General features: G+C 47.0%; 1 protein-coding gene across 1 annotated transcript; it reads right to left on the bottom strand.

Annotated features, from left to right (window-relative positions):
* Positions 1–14,499: 14,499 nt before the first annotated feature.
* LOC122927240 (transcription initiation factor TFIID subunit 6-like) lies at positions 14,500–19,042 on the bottom strand. Its single transcript, XM_044278898.1, has 5 exons — positions 18,952–19,042; positions 18,740–18,865; positions 17,417–17,590; positions 17,051–17,266; positions 14,500–14,850 (listed from the first exon to the last, which is right to left on the bottom strand). Exons 3-5 carry the CDS (start codon positions 17,483–17,485, stop codon positions 14,635–14,637), a joined length of 501 nt encoding a protein of 166 aa, XP_044134833.1. The 5' UTR covers positions 17,486–17,590; positions 18,740–18,865; positions 18,952–19,042; the 3' UTR covers positions 14,500–14,634.
* Between the last annotated feature and the right edge of the window lie 1,590 nt (positions 19,043–20,632).

Raw genomic sequence — 20,632 nt, 5'->3', positions numbered from 1 at the left:
AGTATCTCTGCGGTTTTCAGGGCTTTCCAGACCGCTTCTAGTTCCCTGAAGTTGGAGGACTGAGAGCGAATAGTTGGGGTCCAGGAACCTTGAAACCAACGGTCTCCCACTGTCGCTCCCCATCCTTTCTCGCTTGCGTCTGTAAGCACCTGAATGTAGGGGATTTTCTCCCAAACGACCCCCAAGGACAGATTGCTTGTGTTTTTCCACCAATCTAGGGAGGTTTTTACTGCCAGAGGGATCAGGACCTTCTGATCCAAGGAGGCCTGCTGTCTGTTCCAAGCTCTGAGGATCCACGACTGGAGGGATCTGAAGTGGGACTGGCTCCATGGGACGGACGTGATGCAGGACGAGAGAAGACCCAGGAGACTCATAGCTTCTCTTATAGGACAGGATCTCCTGTGCTGGAATCGTCGGACCTTTAATTGAAGGTTTCTGACCTTGTCTGGCGGAAGGAAGGTACGTTGTGTTCGGGAATCCAGGATAACACCCAGGAACTGGATAGTGCTGGAGGGCACCAGGTTTGATTTCTTAAGTTCACCAACCAACCCAGATCCTGGACAAGAGACAGAAAGGTTTGCAGGTCTGTTCTGAGTTCTTTCTCTGAATTGCCGATTAGGAGGAAATCGTCCAGGTACGGTATGATCACCAGTCCCTTGTGTCTCAAGAAGGCCATCATCTCCACTACCAGCTTTGTAAACACTCTGGGTGCAGATGATATCCCAAAGGGAAGGGCCGTAAACTGGTAGTGACGGGTTACCCTCTTGTGGTCCTGGATGGCGAACCTCAAGAGCCTTTGTGACTCTGGATGAATTGGGACGTGATAGTATGCGTCCTGGAGGTCTACTGAGCACATCAGGGCATTCCTTTTTATCAATGGAATCAGGGATTTCAGGGATTCCATCCTGAACTTTCGATAGATGACGAATTTGTTCAGGGCTTTCAGATTTATGATCGTACGGAACGAGCCTTCTTTTTTCTCTACCAAAAACAGGTTTGAGTAGAAACCTTGTTTTTGCTGTGTTGGCGGGACCTGTACTATTACGTCCGTTGCCAGAAGGCTTTGGATTCCTTCCAGGATCTTTCCGCGTACTTTGGGGGAATGTGGGTTGGTAACAATGAAGCGGTTTGGGGGAGATGAAGAGAGTTCGATCCGGTACCCGGATCTTATGATGTCCCGGACCCAAGGGTTCGGAGTAATGGACTCCCAAGGAGTCAGGAAGTTCTTCAATCTCCCCCCCACTCTGACGTCATTGTTTATCCGAGGGTTTACTCTGGGAGGAGGAGGGGTTATTCCTACCCCTGCCCCCTTTGGGGTAACTCCAGCGTCCTGACTTCCCTTTACCCTTAAAGGGATTGTTCTGGCTAGTGGGGGCCCGAAAGGGATATTTCCTTTTGTAGGGTCTCTCTTCTGGGAATCCCTTTTTCTTGTCCGCCGCTTTCTCCAGGATACGGTCTAGGACGGGCCCAAAGACGTATTCCCCTGAGAACGGGATGGAGCAAAGCTTCATCTTTGATGTGTTGTCGCCCGACCAGCTTTTCATCCATAGGGCGCGACGGGCCGCATTGGAGAGTCCCGCGTCCTTTGCGGCGAATCTGACCGATTCCGCTGAGGCGTCAGCCATAAATGCTGTGGCGGATTTTAACAGGGGGAGGGATCTCAAGATCTCATCCCTAGGAGTATTATCTGTGATACGAGATTCCAGTTCCTCTAGCCACAGTTTCATGGATCTTGCCACTGAGGTAGCTGCGATGTTTGTTTTTAAGATAAGCATCGCTGCTTCCCATGATTTTTTTAAGAGGCTATCTGCCTTCCTGTCCATGGGATCACGCAGTTGAGAGGTGTCTTCAAAGGGCAAGGCAGTCTTTTTATTGACCTTTGCGACCTGAATATCGATTTTCGGTGTTTCACTGAAGATTTTAACTTCGTCCGTGTCAAACAACAGCCGGTTTTTAAAGGACCTGGATACCCCCAACCTTTTTTCTGGGTTGGACCACTCGTCCAGCACAATATCCCGTATGTTCTCATTGATTGGGAACACCCGGGTTTTTTTAACCCTGAGTCTCCCAAACATCTCATCCTGGACTGAGTGTGCTTTAGGGGTTTCTTCGACCCCCATAGTGGCCCGGACTGCCCTTAGCAGGTCTGGCATCTCGTCCAAGGAGAAGCAGAATCTTTGATCTGATTCTGAAGTCTCAAGATCAGAGGAGACCGCCTCGTCCTCCCGTGTTCTGGAGGACGAGGCCTCCTCCTCTATAATCTCTGGATCAGATAGTGAAGGGGATGGGCCCCTATGTCTTTTTGAAGGGGGTGCATCCCTAGGTAAAGGTATCTGAGATAAGGAGGTTTTGACTTCCTCATGGATCATGGACCTTAGATCTTTAAGGAAAGAAGGCTGTTCCTCGGCAATCACATTAGATATGCAGTCCTTACAAAGCTTTTTACGGTAGTCGTCCGGTAGCCGTTTGAGGCAGGACACACATTTGGACTGTTTTTTGATCTTTCTCTGAGCCTCCTTAGTGACCTGGGGAGAACAACCCTAATTAGCTATGGTAAGTACACATGCTAACAGCAGGATATAGCCCCAAGCCAGAGATGTGGAGGAGGAGGAACAGGCAACCTGGTACAGTGTATAGACAAGTACAGGGTAAATGAAAAAGCGCTTCCCCATAGGGGACTTACTACAGGCGGCACAGAAGGGTCTCCAGGGGAGCGGGGTTCAGCCGACATGACTGCACGCTGGCTCCGATGTACGCCGGTACACTGAGACATTCGGCGCTGCTGCGCGCGAAAATTTGAACTCGGAGACGCTTCTGAATGACGTCACTTCCTTTCGGCACCCGGAAGTGACGACGGCCGTTATCCTGAAGCGCTTAGGCGCGCACCCGGCGATAGCCGAACAGGCCCGGCGGGAGATCGCGACCGGGAGCAGGCTCACATATAATAATGGAGCGAGGCCTCCCTCCTTCGCCCCTGCCCAGCGTTAGTACGGAGACCGCAGGAGGGCAGGGGGAACACCCGGTAGGTGTCAGGAAGTACCGCTTTCATCTTCATCTCCCCGCAGGGAGACTCTCTCTGCCCCTGTCCTCTGTAGGGACAGGAAACACTGGTGTTGGTGGTGGGAGGGGGGGATTTAAACCCTCTCTCTGTTCCTGCCCCTACAGAGGTCAGGGGTCAATCTCCTTGTAGCCGTCGTGGTGATGAAGTGGAAATTATATATAATACTGCCCCCATGTACAAGAATATAACTACTATAATACTGCCCCCATGTACAAGAATATAACTACTATAATACTGCCCCCATGTACAAGAATATAACTACTATAATACTGCTCCTATGTACAAGAATATAAGTACTATAATACTGCTCCTATGTACAAGAATATAAGTACTATAATACTGCTCCTATGTACAAGAATATAACTACTATAATACTGCTCCTATGTACAAGAATATAACTACTATAATACTGCTCCTATGTACAAGAATATAACTACTATAACACTGCTCCTATGTACAAGAATATAACTACTATAATACTGCTCCTATGTACAAGAATATAACTACTATAATACTGCCTCCTATGTACAAGAATATAACTACTATAATACTGCTTCTATGTACAAGAATACAATTACTATAATACTGCTCCTATGTACAAGAATATAACTACTATAATACTGCTCCTATGTACAAGACTATAACTACTATAATACTGCTCCTATGTACAAGAATATAACTACTATAACACTGCTCCTATGTACAAGAATATAACTGCTATAATACTGCTCCTATGTACAAGAATATAACTACTATAATACTGCTCCTATGTACAAGAATATAACTACTATAATACTGCTCCTATGTACAAGAATATAACTACTATTATACTGCCTCCTATGTACAAGAATATAACTACTATAATACTGCCTCCTATGTACAAGAATATAACTACTATAATACTGCTCCTATGTACAAGAATAGAACTACTATAATACTGCCTCCTATGTACAAGAATATAACTACTATAATACTGCTCCTATGTACAAGAATATAACCGCTATAATACTGCTCCTATGTACAAGAATATAACTGCTATAATACTGCTCCTATGTACAAGAATATAACCGCTATAATACTGCTCCTATGTACAAGAATATAACTGCTATAATACTGCTCCTATGTACAAAAATATAACCGCTATAATACTGCTCCTATGTACAAGAATATAACTACTATAGTACTGCTCCTATGTACAAGAATATAACTGCTATAATACTGCCTCCTATGTACATGAATATAACTACTATAATACTGCTCCTATGTACAAGAATATAACTGCTATAATACTGCCTCCTTGCTGAGAGGTTGTGTGTCAGTAGCTCTGCTGAGTCTTTGGATGTCTGGAGAAAGCCCAGAGAGGGGACACTCCCTGTGGGGAAGCTCCCCAAGCAAGGCCCAGGCTTCTAGGCCAAGTCTGGGAAACAATACCCAGACAACTCAGTCAGGGGATGTAAATCCCAAAGTTTCTATGAATGTAAAGTATGTCAGCAGCAACAGTTCCAGTGTAACACCAGAAGAAGCAAGTAGTAAGTGTCTGGTGAAACCACCTGCCAGTGTGAATAAAGGATCACCTGTGTGCAAGAGTAAACTGTTGGAGAGTCCAGAAGTAAAAACCATGCAGAGTGTGTAGGAGGTGAGATAATCTCCATTACCGACCCCAGGTGGACAATCCACCTCCACCCCAGGGAGGCAGAGGAGGACATCTCTGGAAAAGCAAACCATCCAAGAGAATCTGCAGCAGCATGTGGTGAAGGTCTGGAGGCATGCAAGCTGTGAAAGAGATCAAATAATATAGTATAGAGGAAGACCTCAAGGTGCTACCTGTCACCCACCAGAAGATTGTGACCCAAGAGCAGCGTCAGAAGTCGCAAAACTCCAGGGACCGCAAGGTTCTGCACCAAAACCATGCTGAGTTTTGTGCCAGGAAAGACAGAAACCTGTACTGCAAGCAAACAGTCTACAGAACTCCCCAGCAGCAATCAGAGGCCTCCAGAGCAATCACCTGATCTCCACCTGGCTGAGCAGATACCAGCACTGGTGAGAAGAATGGAGACACTGAAAAGACATAAACTGTACCTGCAAAAACAGATAAACTGTACATACAAACTAAAGGCTGCAAACCCAGGAAAGCAGGCCTTACTGGACAAGAAGCCGGACTCACTGGCCAAGGAACTTGCTGACAATGTGCAGGAGATCGACTCTGTCTTTGAGAAAATGGGACCAGTGGGAGAGACATACAGGAACCAGCAGAGGTTTGAGAAAGACAAATACTCAGGGACTACATCAACATCTAGGTCTGAATCCCTGCAGTCCCACGTAAGACCCATATTACAGCCAGCAACACTTGCCTTTGAGGAGAGAGAGTTGTACAAGAAAAGTACATCTGAGCAACAAAACCCAAGTCCTGCATCTGCCCCCGGTAAGGTACTACAAGTCCCAGCAGTAAGCACTGCACAAAATGAAAACTGGACTCTTACCTGATGACAGCAGTGAAGTGGCAGTGCAGACACCACAAGTCCCAGGAGGCAGTGCACTGCAGGAGGACTGTGGACCGACACCTGCAGGTAACACTGTAGCAGCACCCCAGGGTGTATCTGAGCAGGACACTCAGGACTGTGGTGTGCAGGGGGTTAATACTGAGGACAGTAACGCTGCTGAGATGTCTGATGCTGCTGATGTCTCTGTGTGTGATAATGTCCCAGCTGAGGAGTCATCTATGGCAGCTGGTAACATAGAGAACCCTGGTATTGATGGTAGGGAGGGGACAGTGCAGTCTCAGGCTGAGGAGTTCCCCCCTTTAGTTACAGAACAGACAGCAGAGCCACATAGTATGGGTGGTCAGCAGCCAACACATCGCCCCCCGCAGGACACTGTTATTGGTCAGACATCTGGGAATGCTTGGAGTCGGGGTTCTCCATCATCTCCCTCTAACACCAGATACACAGGTCAGGCCTTCAAGAGAAGGAACGTTGTCAGGTTTAGACATAAAGGGGCAAAAGAAGATCTACCTGACAGAAGGTGTGTGGTCAGAGACATGTTGTGTACCCAGATGGGCTTCCTGCCAACCAACATCCTGGCAGTAATAAACCTCCCAGACAGACAGGGCTTTGATATTAACTTCAAGCTCATGTCTGATTTGGACCGGTTCTGGGCTCTCTACACCCGGGTCAGAGATACTGAGGGGTGGAATAAGTTTAGCTTTATTCCAATCTCTAAGCCTGACATTGTAAATGTCACCATCATTTTCTGGAACGAGTCTGTCCCCCCTCAGGATATTATTATCTGGCTTAGGAGGCATTGTGACCTCAAGTCAAACCTGACCAAGACCAGGGATGAGGATGGAATCTGGACTGGGGGGTGGAGGGTCCTGGTTACATCACCCATCACCTTCCTAATTTCTTTTTCATTGGCCGGGAGAAAGGGGTTTGTTTCTATGCTGGTCAGCCCAGGCTATGCTTTAAGTGTTGGAAATCGGGTCACGTGGCGAGTGTCTGCACCATGATGAAGTGCAGCCTGTGCGGGGACATCGGCCATGTGAGTGCCACCTGCCAGAACATAAGTTGTAATCTGTGTGGTAAGATCGGTCACCCCCATAGAGACTGTCCTGAAGCATGGCATAACATCTATAGAGATCTCCCTGATGAGGACTTGGTAGAAAGGGCAGATGTCCCAGATGAGGAGGAGGAGGCGCTATTGTCAGGGTCATTATACACAGTGCCAGAGACCCCACACATGAGTAGTACTGTGCCGGACCTCCTGCAGGCAGGTTACACTGTGGGGGACATGGAGGCTGTGGAGCAGCCTGTAGAGCATCCAGTGTCTGTCTCTCCCCCTGCCCCAGCACCCACCACTGGGGAAAATAAAATCCTTAAAAAACTGAAAAAAGATAAGTCCATCCGCTGGCCTGAGGGTGCATGGACTACCGTCCAAAAACCCACTAAAATGAGAGTGGACAGACAGGCTGATGTAACTGTAACAACCAACAGATACAGTGTGCTGTCCGACTCAGATGGAGAGGCAGAAATAGAGAGAGAGCTCAAGCGTATGATGGCGGAATGTGATGACGACCCAGGAGGGGATCCTCCCACAAAAAGGAGACCTCTTCATGCCGAGTCACAGTCTGAATGGGATATGGAAACTGGCAGTCAGCAAGACAACTCTGACTCTGATTTATGATGATGGGGGTTATATTTCTTCTTCTTCTCCTGATGGCAGACTTCCATCTTAAAGTGGTCACCAGCAATGTGAATAGTATTAGAGCTAGAAGGACCAGACATGCCGTCTACGAACACCTGAGATACCTCAAGGCCGATGTGTTTTTCTTGCAGGAGACACGCTTAAACACCTTAGGTCTCATACGAGAGGCAGAGCGAGAATGGCAGTCTGGTCCGTCCTTTTGGTCGATGTCTGTGGAGCCTTATGCCGGGGTCTCTATCTTGTTTAACACTTGTGATGTAATTGTACATAGACTAACAGAGGTCTCGATGGGAAGGTGCCTGCTGCTAGAGATTACCATCCACGGTAGAAGACTCCGGCTTATTAAGGCCTCTTTCACACTTGCGTTGTCCGGATCCGGCGTGTACTCCACTTGCCGGAGGTACACGCCGGATCCGGAAAAACGCAAGTGTACTGAAAGCATTTGAAGACGGATCCGTCTTCAAAATGCTTTCAGTGTTACTATGGCAGCCAGGACGCTATTAAAGTCCTGGTTGCCATAGTAGTAGTGGGGAGCGGGGGAGCGGTATACTTACAGTCCGCGCGGCTCCCGGGGCGCTCCAGAATGACGTCAGAGCGCCCCATGCGTATGGATGACGTGCCATGCGATCACGTGATCCATGCGCTTGGGGCGCCCTGACGTCACTCTGGAGCGCCCCGGGAGCCACACAGACGGTAAGTATGCTGCTCCCCCGCTCCCCGCTACACTTTACCATGGCTGCCAGGACTTTAGCGTCCCGGCAGCCATGGTAACCATTGAGAAAAAGCTAAACGTCGTATCCGGCAATGCGCCGAAACAACGTTTAGCCTAAGGCCGGATCCAGATTAATGCCTTTCAATGGGCATTAATTCCGGATCCGGCCTTGCGGCAAGTGTTCAGGATTTTTGGCCGGAGCAAAAAGCGCAGCATGCTGCAGTATTTTCTCCGGCCAAAAAACGTTCCGTTCCGGAACTGAAGACATCCTGATGCATCCTGAACGGATTTCACTCCATTCAGAATGCATTAGGATAATCCTGATCAGTATTCTTCCGGCATAGAGCCCCGACGACGGAACTCTATGCCGGAAGACAAGAACGCAAGTGTGAAAGAGCCCTAACATCTATGGGCCACAGACAGTGAGCGAAAGGACTCTTAAGCCATACTTATTAACTTCTATTCCTGTTATCATGGCTGGAGACTTTAATGCATCCCACTTACTAGGGACTGTAAGGTCCTAAACAATATTATTCTGCAGGCCGGCCTGTCTGATGTTTTTGTACAGGGTGGTAGGAGTCCAAAATTCACTTACACCTGTGCAGAACGCAGTAGTAGGATAGATCTGGCTCTGGTGATTCCTACTAAAGCCATCAGTGAAAGAAGGGAAAACACAGTCCCTTATTCTGACCATTTGGCTTTGTACTTTTGTTTGGGTACCACTAAGCATCCAGATCTTGGTAGAGGGCTATGGAGACTGAATTCTAGTCTTTTAGATGATAACTCTGTCCAGGAATACATTCACTCTTTCTTTCAGAACCAACTTGACAGAGTGGATTTCTATGACAACCTGGCTGACTGGTCAGAGGATGTCAAGGAGGAGATCCGCTCCCTCTTGCAGAGACTGTCAATTAAGAAGGGGAAAAGTAAGTATGGCCAGTATCTGAGAAGAATTGGAGTCACTCTATTCGACGGGTGGAGATGACCAACAAAGGATTGACCGGCTGAAATCTGAGATAAGGCAGTATCAGTACAGCAGGTACACCTCCCTGGTAGCTGAATGGGATATTGGGTCCTTAGGGGCTCCTGATCCCTTTGAGAATTGCCGGGAGCGCGTGGCAAAAAAAATGATCACAGGTCTCACTGACTCCCAGGGTGTTTTACAAGAATCTCGGGAGGGTATCCTGGGTGTGGTGAGATCGTACTATACTCACTTGTTTCAGAGGAAGGCTTTGGATAAGGAAAAAGTGACCCAATTCTTGGAGGCAACTCCAAGGCCTGATACTAGAGATTTGGACCTTTCTCCTCTAACAGCAGAAATAACGGTGGAGGAGATAAAAGGGGCGATTGATAAATTACATCTGAAGAAGGCACCAGGTCCCGATGGTATAACATCAGTATTTTATAAGAAGTTCAGAGACCTCATAGCTCCAATCCTCATGGATGTGTACAGAAATTGTCTAGAAAATCCCCTGATGCCTCCATCCATGAGGGTGTCCTAGTTAATTCTGCTGTCTAAAGGGAAAGAGCCTAGTGACATCAAGAACTGGAGGCCGATTGCCCTCTTGAATGTCGACAGGAAGATTTTGACAAAAATTCTGTTCTCTAGATTAGTTTGTCTGTCCTCAGCACTGTTGGCAGGCTGTCAGTTCGGCACAGTTAAAGGGCGGAACATCTCTGGAGCAGTCATCTCGATAAGGCCGAATGCACACGGCCGTGTGCGGGCCGTGGAACCGCGGCCTGGATCCCTGCCGAGAGCAGGAGCGCACGGCGTCATTGGTTGCAATGACGCCGTGCGCTCCCTGCTGCCGCCGCAATACAGTAATACACTGGTATGATCTATACCAGTGTATTACTGTACTGTGGCGGCAGCAGGGAGCGCACGGCGTCATAGCAACCAATGACACCGTGCGCTCCTGCTCTCAGCAGGGATCCAGGCCGCGGTTCCACGGCCGTGTGCATTCGGCCTAAGGGAGATGTTTGAGAGATGTAAAGCTCTTCTGTGTGGGAAATATGTTGTAGGTCTAGACCAGGCTAAAGCCTTTGACAGAGTAGACCATGAGTATCTATGGGCCACTTTATCAAAGTATGGTATTCCGGGACAACTTGTAGATTGGCTGAAAACTTTGTATAGAGAGGCAGAGAGCTTTCCTCTTGTCAATGGTTGGCAGGGTGACACATTCAGGGTTGAGGCAGGGGTGAGACAGGGTTGCCCGCTGAGTCCACTGCTGTATGTGTTTGCCTTAGAGCCATTCCTGAGATCACTGTAGGAGTGTGATTTTCGGGGGGTACATGTCCCCTATTGCTTGCCCCTGGATGTTGTTGCCTACGCAGATGATGTGACTGTGGTGATATCTGAACCTCGTGAGGTGCAGATGTTGTCGGCAGCCATCAGAAGTTACTCGGAGGCCTCAGGGTCTATTGTCAACCTTGAGAAGAGTCAAGCTTTCTGGACATTGGATACTGACCTTGATTTTGATCTGCCACAGTTTGTGAAGGCCTCTACCCATATTAAAATCCTTGGGGTTAAATTTGGTAGGGAAGATGATGCCAAACTAAATTGGGAGGAAAAGTTGGATGCCGGAAATGTAAAGGTTCAGCGATGGAAGAACTGGAGGCTGGCCTATAGAGAAAGGGTTACTATGTTGAAGACTTACCTGGTCCCAGTCTTCTTGTATATCTCTGTCGTCTTTCCTTTGCCAGAATCTTTCTTGGCTAGGCTCTTTAGCCTGTTCTTCCAGCTGTTATGGGGGAACAGGCTGAACCCAGTAAAAAGAGGGATCACCTGCCTACAGCGGAGAGAGGGTGGGCTGGATATGTTAAATCCAAGGATTTTCTTGGACTCAAACAACAGTCCCCTGTGGGTTAATAATATCAGGGATTGGATATTGTCTTTTACAGAATCTTGGATGCGAGGCGGCAGTCTCAAGCGGGGTCGATTGACTCGTGACTACCTCCCCCAGTACCTGGACTGTGGTGTAAGATATCTGAAGAAATGGGGCATAGACAAGTCTTTCATTGAGAGTAAAACCAGGAAAGATCTATACTCCAGAGTATGTAGGACCTTCTACTGTTTACAGCTAGCACTTACAGACTGTCCAACCACAACTTTGCAGGATAGTCTGAGGGTTCTGAATGGACCAAGGTTGACCCCTAAGTTCTGTGATATCGCCTGGCTCTCATTGCAGGGAAAACTCTTTGTCAGGGGGGATCTAAAATTCCTCAGTGTGTCAGATCGTATGTGTCCCTTAGGTTGTCAGCAGGAGGAGACTATGCTCCATTTTATATCGGAGTGCTGGGGTGGGCGGAAAATCTGGCATGACATATCCTCCAAGCTAAAAATCCCATCATTAAAGTCCCTAAAATACCCAGAAATCCTTTATGGGGTCACATCTCATGTGAATAACATCGACCGGGGGACCATGTATCTGATCTGATTACCACTGGCAAATCAGAACCAGAGTGTCCATCCATAACGAGCCATTCCATCACACCACAGCTATAACCCTCATCATGTCAGAACTCTGGTGGATCCGTTCATTAGAGGTTAGGAAAAAAAGGGGAAAATATAAAACTATGGAGGAACGTCATTCTAGACTGACGGTTCAATTGTATAATGTAACTGTGTTGGTTTTCTTATTTTATTTTACTTTTTCTGCTTTAGCTAAAATGTACTTTTAAGTTACAGTTAATATACATTTTATTTTCTGATAAACATGTATGATTTATACTGAATGATGAAAAAGTATTTCTGTATTTAGGTTTGTTTTATACAAATAAAAATTGCCTCCTATGTACAAGAATATAACTACTATAATACTGCCTCCTATGTACAAGAATATAAATACTATAATACTGCTCCTATGTACAAGAATATAACTACTATAATACTGCTCCTATGTACAAGAATATAACTACTATAATACTGCCTCCTATGTACAAGAATATAACTACTATAATACTGCTCCTGTGTACAAGAATATAACTACTATAATACTGCTCCTATGTACAAGAATATAACTACTATAACACTGCCTCCTATGTACAAGTATATAACTACTATAATACTGCCTCCTATGTACAAGAATATAAATACTATAATACTGCTCCTATGTACAAGAATATAACTACTATAATACTGCTCCTGTGTACAAGAATATAACTACTATAATACTGCTCCTGTGTACAAGAATATAACTACTATAATACTGCCTCCTATGTACAAGAATATAACTACTATAATACTGCTCCTATGTACAAGAATATAACTACTATAATACTGCCTCCTATGTACAAGAATATAACTACTATAATACTGCTCCTATGTACAAGAATATAACTACTATAATACTGCCTCCTATGTAAAAGAATATAACTACTATAATACTGCCTCCTATGTACAAGAATATAACTACTATAATACTGCCTCCTATGTACAAGAATATAACTACTATAATACTGCTCCTATGTACAAGAATATAACTACTATAATACTGCTCCTATGTACAAGAATATAACTACTATAATACTGCCTCCTATGTACAAGAATATAACTACTATAATACTGCTCCTATGTACAAGAATATAACTACTATAATACTGCCTCCTATGTACAAGAATATAACTACTATAATACTGCTCCTATGTACAAGAATATAACTACTATAATACTGCCTCCTATGTAAAAGAATATAACTACTATAATACTGCCTCCTATGTACAAGAATATAACTACTATAATACTGCCTCCTATGTACAAGAATATAACTACTATAATACTGCTCCTATGTACAAGAATATAACTACTATAATACTGCTCCTATGTACAAGAATATAACTACTATAATACTGCCTCCTATGTACAAGAATATAACTACTATAATACTGCTCCTATGTACAAGAATATAACTACTATAATACTGCCTCCTATGTACAAGAATATAACTACTATAATACTGCTCCTATGTACAAGAATATAACTACTATAATACTGCCTCCTATGTACAAGAATATAACTACTATAATACTGCCTCCTATGTACAAGAATATAACTACTATAATACTGCCTTCTATGTATACAAGAATATAACTACTATAATACTGTACAAGGATCAGATCGTGACAGATGCTTTTTTCTCTATACATGTGAACTATACTAAAGATTATATCAGCTGATTATTGTACTTTTCATGTTGCAGGACAAACGCCATGCTCTAGGGGCAGTGAATGTTATACTTTACGCTTTCTAATGTCTGTCCAGTGGAAGACCATAGTTTTCTCCCTCATGTGTAACCACATATAATGTCCCCGTGAGGCAGAATGTGTCGGAACTGTCAACAATCCAGGAATGCACCTTGCGACCAAGACGTCTTTTTGTTTAGTCCTGTGTTTTCTGCTAATGTCTCTGAATTTCCTACAGGCGGCCGCTGACGCTAGTCTGAAGCCAGTTAGCCATCTCGGTCTAGACTGTGCCCAGGACATGCTGCTGTACAGGGCACAGATGTAGCCTCCTCTGTATCTTTGGTTGGGTGCACATATTGGTTGTGTCCGGCCACAGCGGAGGTAAGTGTACTCTGTGACTCTATACTGCTCACAGTTTGGAATAACCAACACAGTCATTCCTATAGGGGCAACTCTGAAGTAACCGGGCATGGCCACCACACAGTGCAGGTCGGTGGCAGTAGTTGGATCCTGATCGATCCCAAGGACAGAGCATCAATAGTTAAAGGGGTCGTGCCATGAAAAATATTCCGCATTTTTTCACACCATCACCTAGATCTGAATACCATAGAGTTCGTTTTATAAAATGTACCTGTATAGCGCCACCTGCTGTTGGTGCTTTTTCCTTATTTCTTGTCCACCTCACTAAGGTGGTCACACGCACTCAGGGTAAATCTCAGCTGTCCATGTGAGGTACAGGGCTGGTTCTAGGTTTGTTACAAAGTCATGTACTATGCGATGTCTGCTGTTCATGAAAACCGATTCACCTGAATATAGTGAAATTGTGGAGAGAACACCTGCTGCAGACCACAAGAGCACCGCAACCTCAAGATTAATATCTTGCAAGAAAATGTCTTAAATAAAAAGCCAAAGCTTCAAATCAGTGGTTTCAAAACCGAACTACCATACTGCAACATGTCATACTGCCTACACCTATGAAACACAAAACAGCGGTGGTCACCAGTGGCTTCATGGGTGGTCCATGGGTGGAGGAGGAGGAAAGAAGAGATTCAAGAGACCAACTCTCCTTTCGGCCACCTGCACATTCCAGATTCAGGGCCTTTCTAGGACAACAGATTAGTGAATGAGAAGCCTTTGCACCAGCACTACCTCTCCGGTATCTTCCAGCCGAGAAGCAGAGGTCTGCATGACGAATGGCGTTCAAACCAATCTTCTGGTGACATCAGAAATGTAGAGACATCAGACAGGGTTTAGAGCAGTTACAGCTTTCTAAATATCCGAGGGTAGACAATTTAGTTTATGTAGAATATTAGCGTGTGTGCGAATGCAAAAAAAGAAGCTTTTTAAAAAATGTTTTATTAACAAGATGTTTCAATCTATAGTTTTCCACAAAATAAACACTTGTAATGAACGAACACAACAACATTATGACTCTCGCACCTGCAGTCACACACCACATACACATCATAGTAAGTCTTTGTCACAAGCCGGGGGTCTCTGCAGAAGGGGGAGGGGAGGGTTGAGGGGTCTTGCTTTCTCCGGCAGGTGGAAGAGATACAACTATGTATTTCTGCATTCCACTACTGCCCCCGGTGGCGGAACCAGTAACAGCACTGTTCTGACCTCCTGACACTAGCTTCACAATGGGCTGGACCCCTGGGGGGCAGGGTGTGGATGGGGAGGAGGATGTGAGAACCTGAAAAAAAAAAAAATTACAAAAATGAGTAAAAAGCTACACTAAGTTGGTGAGAGGAGATGGAAACCAAGAAAGCTACAAGAGGAGGAGACTGACGGGAAGCAAAATACCAGCAAGTGCGAATAATGGGGGAATGGGAGGAAGCTGAAGACAGAAAAAAAGGCAGGATGGAGGCAGTAAGTGTAAAAACATGATGGTCTAGATGGTCGAGAGGGGAAGACAGAGCGAGCCACAGGAGGGGCCGAGAAGGGAAGACAGAGCGAGCCACAGGAGGGGCCGAGAGGGGAAGACAGAGCGAGCCACAGGAGGGGCCGAGAGGGGAAGACAGAGCGAGCCACAGGAGGGGCCGAGAGGGGAAGACAGAGCGAGCCACAGGAGGGGCCGAGAGGGGAAGACAGAGCGAGCCACAGGAGGGGCCGAGAGGGGAAGACAGAGCGAGCCACAGGAGGGGCCGAGAGGGGAAGACAGAGCGAGCCACAGGAGGGGCCGAGAGGGGAAGACAGAGCGAGCCACAGGAGGGGCCGAGAGGGGAAGACAGAGCGAGCCAAAGGAGGGGCCGAGAGGGGAAGACAGAGCGAGCCACAGGAGGGGCCGAGAGGGGAAGACAGAGCGAGCCACAGGAGGGGCCGAGAGGGGAAGACAGAGCGAGCCACAGGAGGGGCCGAGAGGGGAAGACAGAGCGAGCCACAGGAGGGGCCGAGAGGGGAAGACAGAGCGAGCCACAGGAGGGGCCGAGAGGGGAAGACAGAGCGAGCCACAGGAGGTGCCGAGAGGGGAAGACAGAGCGAGCCACAGGAGGGGCCGAGAGGGGAAAACAGAGCGAGCCACAGGAGGGGCCGAGAGGGGAAGACAGAGCGAGCCACAGGAGGGGCCGAGAGGGGAAGACAGAGCGAGCCAGGGAAGAGAATGAGAGAGGGAAGAGGATGAGAGGGGAAATAGAGTGAGCCAAAGGGGGGGGGGCTGAGTGGGAGAGAAATCAGAACCAAACAAGGGCTGAGAAGAGAAATAGAGCGAGCCAAAGAAGTGGCTGAGAGGATGAACAGACAGAACCAAACAAGGGCTGAGAGGGGGAACAGAGCGCGCCAAATGAGTGGACCATTAGAAAATCATGGCTAGTAAAGGAGGGGAAATGAAGGAAGGAAAAGTGCGTTAAAGAGAGTGAAGAACGAAAGGAAAGCAAATAAAAACAGAAGAATGAGAGAGAACACTGAACGATCCTAAACTGATGAAAAGAAGGAGCGAGCCAGGGGAGCGAGCTAAGATGCAATGTCAGAGATATACAAAGGTTTAAAGGAGGGGCAGACAGAAATGACAGAACAGAAGGAGCTGAGAGGATGGAAAGTGCATACAATTCCTAAAAAACAATTACTAAATGTAAGACGTGGAGCAGTAGGAGCACAATGAGCTAAAGGGAACCTGTCGTCAACTGAAGCGAGCATAAAGTGTAAGGCTCCATTCACACGTCCGCAACGTGTTTCGCGGCTCCACGGAGCCGCAAAACGGCAATGTGCGTTCCACATTTTGCCGGCACTAATAGAATATGTCTGTTCTTGTCCGCAATTGCGGACAAGAATAGGACATGTTCTATTTTTTTGCGGAACGGAAGTGCGGACCCGGAAGTGTGGGTCCGCAATTCCGTGTCCGGGCAGCACGATGTCCTGCCCCATAGAAATGAATGGGTCCGCAATTCCGTTCCACAGAATGCGGAACGAAATTGCGGACGTGTGGATGGAGCCTGTTACTCATGAGCTACTATTAGGTGGCAGCTGAGAACTTGTTCTAGTCATCGCAGCCCATGATGGTGAAGAGTCATGGCTGCCTGCGAAGTGTCGTGAGTAATTTATGAGCTCTAGCTCTCTCTCTAATGATAACGAAGGTGGGGCAGAGGGGGCTCATGAAGGACCGGGACTCCTCTGGCACAGACTGCTGTGATTTCACAGCAACCATCTAGTATTAGCTCATGAGTGACAGACCCTCAGTGAGGTCACCAAAGATTTGATGACAGGTTCCCTTTAAGGGACAGGAGATCATGGAAGTCAAAGGAGGAGGAGAGGAATAAGCAAGAGCTACAGTAAAACGGAGAAGTGTTTGAGCAGAGGAACACAGCAAAGATTTTATGTAAAAGGACAATACAGCAGTGAGGAGGGTCAACTACATGATGGAGAGATATAGAAACAAAGATGAGACAATGAGGAGTTACCTGGGTCCCGCTGCTCCCGGCTGAAGACACCACAATGTACTTGGTGGGTGGTGGTGACGGCTGGGTGGGAGTTGCAGAACGGGCACTCACTAAGGTCTGTACTGGCAAAGTCAAGGACCCAGTCAAGGACCCAGGCACCTTAATTATTCCTGGTGGACGAGGGGATGGCGTGATGGAGCCGGAGGATGGCTGAGAGAGAGTGAGAGTAGGACGTGGCTGAGAGAGAGAGAAGACGAGACGGAGAGAGGAAGACGGGGATGAGAAGAAACACAACAAAAATACATCATTAGGGGTCAGACTGTTGTAAACCTTCCCCGGGCTACATGTTCTTCCCAGGGAGATACTATACTGTAACATAAGTGTTACCTGGGTCACTGTCAGGGTGGTTCTGTTGACCTGTGGTCCTTGTAAGGTGCTCTGTGCCCTGGCCTTCATCACGTGAGAGCAGAGCGTAGGGCCCAAAAAACCATAATCTGTCCGGTATGCATCGGGAGTGTCAGGAGGAGAGCGAAGTTTCACCAGAACCGGGGCGGAGTGTTTCTGCAGGAAGATGAATTAGTCATGCAAAATGTACTGCAACACCAAGCATGACATCAAGGAGAGGCCTGCGATGGTTTCTTCACCGTTTATAAGTTGTTAAACAATTGCCGGTTCTCACCACAAGGCCTGTATGAACCTTACACCAAGATCAATAAAAGCCATCGATAGCTGGAAACAGATCACCCCTGGTGGTGGCAACAGGCAACTGAGATGTGTACACATCTGCATGTGTAGGAACACAGGAGCATCGGCAGTATTAGGTCAGAGCACCTAGAATTGTTGTATTTTAACTTGAAGTCGTTTCGCTAGTCATCCGACTGGTGTCTGCCACTTACAATGCAGCTCTAACACCTCACCCGAGGAACTTAAAGGGGTATTCTCAAGATTCTATTTCATACTTACCTGCTCCTGGCGCGCTGTCCACTTCCTGGTTTCGGCACTCGGCGGGCTCCATCTTGATTGAAGTCTTCTCCCGGCCAGGCCGCGCGATGAACTGAACGCGCAAGCTGAGGCCGCACATGCGCCCTGGTGACTTCTTCCTGGCAAGTAAACTATACTGGCCAGGAAGAAATCACTATAGCGCATGCGCAGCCTCAGCGTGCACGTTCAGTACAGATCGCGGCCGGCCGGGAGAAGAGGCGTCGTCTGCGCATGCGCGGCCACCGCGATTCCTGAGAAGAGCGGTAGCAGTAACCAGGGGAGACAGAAGACAACAGTCAGGTAAGTATAGGTTTATTTACTTCTAAGGGGTGGGGATTTGTTAATTAAATATATTTAGAAAAATGATCACCTGTTAAATTATTAACAGATTTAACAGTGATCATTAAGATGGGAATACCCCTTTAAATCACACATCATATCTTCAGTCGTGCAAATGCAATCAACACCTTACCTCGGTGTCTGAAGCATGAGTCACCAGTACTTAGTATTCTCGTAAAAGCCATTGTAATGAAGAAAGCCAGTCAGACGACTGGAGAAAGGTCTTCAAGATAAAATAAAAGTCCAGTTGCTCTGACTTATTAGTACGATTTACCATGACCTAGATGAGGGAGAACCTTCACAGAGCAGTGTGGACATATAGTGTGCTCCTCGTACAGACACACAGGCAGTATGCAAGAAACTACACATGAAGCAGTAAGGGGACATTACCACCAGGAGGCTCTGCACGTGGTCTGCTCCAATCTTATCAATGTTGGAGAGCACCGGCCCCTCCAGAATGTTGCGGAGTCTGTCCCCCTCCACTTGTAGACGAGGAACAATCAGAGTTTTAATTACCTTAATGAAAAATAAGAACAAGATTAAGTATGAATCCAACACAATGCCACGAACCCCCAACTGTGTGATATCACCCCAAAACTCACATCAGGACCCAGCTCTGCCAGGCCAGCTATAGATCCGTATCGTGTGGTCCAAGGAGTGCGGTCATCAACCCAACTCTGTACTCAGGAGACCGCAAAAAGAGAAATGTCCAGAGTGAAGTGGAGTCAAAAAATAGTTCTTGTACATAGGAGCAGTATTATAGTAGTTATATTCTTGTATATAGGAGGCAGTATTATAGTAGATATATTCCTGTACATAGGAGCAGTATTATAGTAGTTATATTCTTGTATATAGGAGGCAGTATTATAGTGTATCTGAGCAGGACACTCAGGACTGTGGTGTGCAGGGGGTTAATACTGAGGACAGTAACGCTGCTGAGATGTCTGATGCTGCTGATGTCTCTGTGTGTGATAATGTCCCAGCTGAGGAGTCATCTATGGCAGCTGGTAACATAGAGAACCCTGGTATTGATGGTAGGGAGGGGACAGTGCAGTCTCAGGCTGAGGAGTTCCCCCCTTTAGTTACAGAACAGACAGCAGAGCCACATAGTATGGGTGGTCAGCAGCCAACACATCGCCCCCCGTAGGACACTGTTATTGGTCAGACATCTGGGAATGCTTGGAGTCGGGGTTCTCCATCATCTCCCTCTAACACCAGATACACAGGTCAGGCCTTCAAGAGAAGGAACGTTGTCAGGTTTAGACATAAAGGGGCAAAAGAAGATCTACCTGACAGAAGGTGTGTGGTCAGAGACATGTTGTGTACCCAGATGGGCTTCCTGCCAACCAACATCCTGGCAGTAATAAACCTCCCAGACAGACAGGGCTTTGATATTAACTTCAAGCTCATGTCTGATTTGGACCGGTTCTGGGCTCTCTACACCCGGGTCAGAGATACTGAGGGGTGGAATAAGTTTAGCTTTATTCCAATCTCTAAGCCTGACATTGTAAATGTCACCATCATTTTCTGGAACGAGTCTGTCCCCCCTCAGGATATTATTATCTGGCTTAGGAGGCATTGTGACCTCAAGTCAAACCTGACCAAGACCAGGGATGAGGATGGAATCTGGACTGGGGGGTGGAGGGTCCTGGTTACATCACCCATCACCTTCCTAATTTCTTTTTCATTGGCCGGGAGAAAGGGGTTTGTTTCTATGCTGGTCAGCCCAGGCTATGCTTTAAGTGTTGGAAATCGGGTCACGTGGCGAGTGTCTGCACCATGATGAAGTGCAGCCTGTGCGGGGACATCGGCCATGTGAGTGCCACCTGCCAGAACATAAGTTGTAATCTGTGTGGTAAGATCGGTCACCCCCATAGAGACTGTCCTGAAGCATGGCATAACATCTATAGAGATCTCCCTGATGAGGACTTGGTAGAAAGGGCAGATGTCCCAGATGAGGAGGAGGAGGCGCTATTGTCAGGGTCATTATACACAGTGCCAGAGACCCCACACATGAGTAGTACTGTGCCGGACCTCCTGCAGGCAGGTTACACTGTGGGGGACATGGAGGCTGTGGAGCAGCCTGTAGAGCATCCAGTGTCTGTCTCTCCCCCTGCCCCAGCACCCACCACTGGGGAAAATAAAATCCTTAAAAAACTGAAAAAAGATAAGTCCATCCGCTGGCCTGAGGGTGCATGGACTACCGTCCAAAAACCCACTAAAATGAGAGTGGACAGACAGGCTGATGTAACTGTAACAACCAACAGATACAGTGTGCTGTCC

This window comes from Bufo gargarizans, chromosome 2 (genome assembly GCF_014858855.1).
Source record: "Bufo gargarizans isolate SCDJY-AF-19 chromosome 2, ASM1485885v1, whole genome shotgun sequence".
NCBI classification, from domain to species: Eukaryota; Metazoa; Chordata; class Amphibia; order Anura; family Bufonidae; genus Bufo; species Bufo gargarizans.
This window is presented reverse-complemented; position numbering and strand designations above follow the sequence as displayed.

Excerpts from the sequence above, each read along its gene's own strand:
- LOC122927240 (XM_044278898.1), bottom strand. The coding sequence starts at position 17,485 with ATGAAGGCCAGGGCACAGAGCACCTTACAAGGACCACAGGTCAACAGA. Across the intron at positions 17,267-17,416 it reads CCACCCTGACAGTGACCCAG|CCACGTCCTACTCTCACTCT; the intron begins GTAACACTTATG and ends TCTCTCTCTCAG. Across the intron at positions 14,851-17,050 it reads CCGGGAGCAGCGGGACCCAG|GTTCTCACATCCTCCTCCCC; the intron begins GTAACTCCTCAT and ends TTTTTTTTTCAG.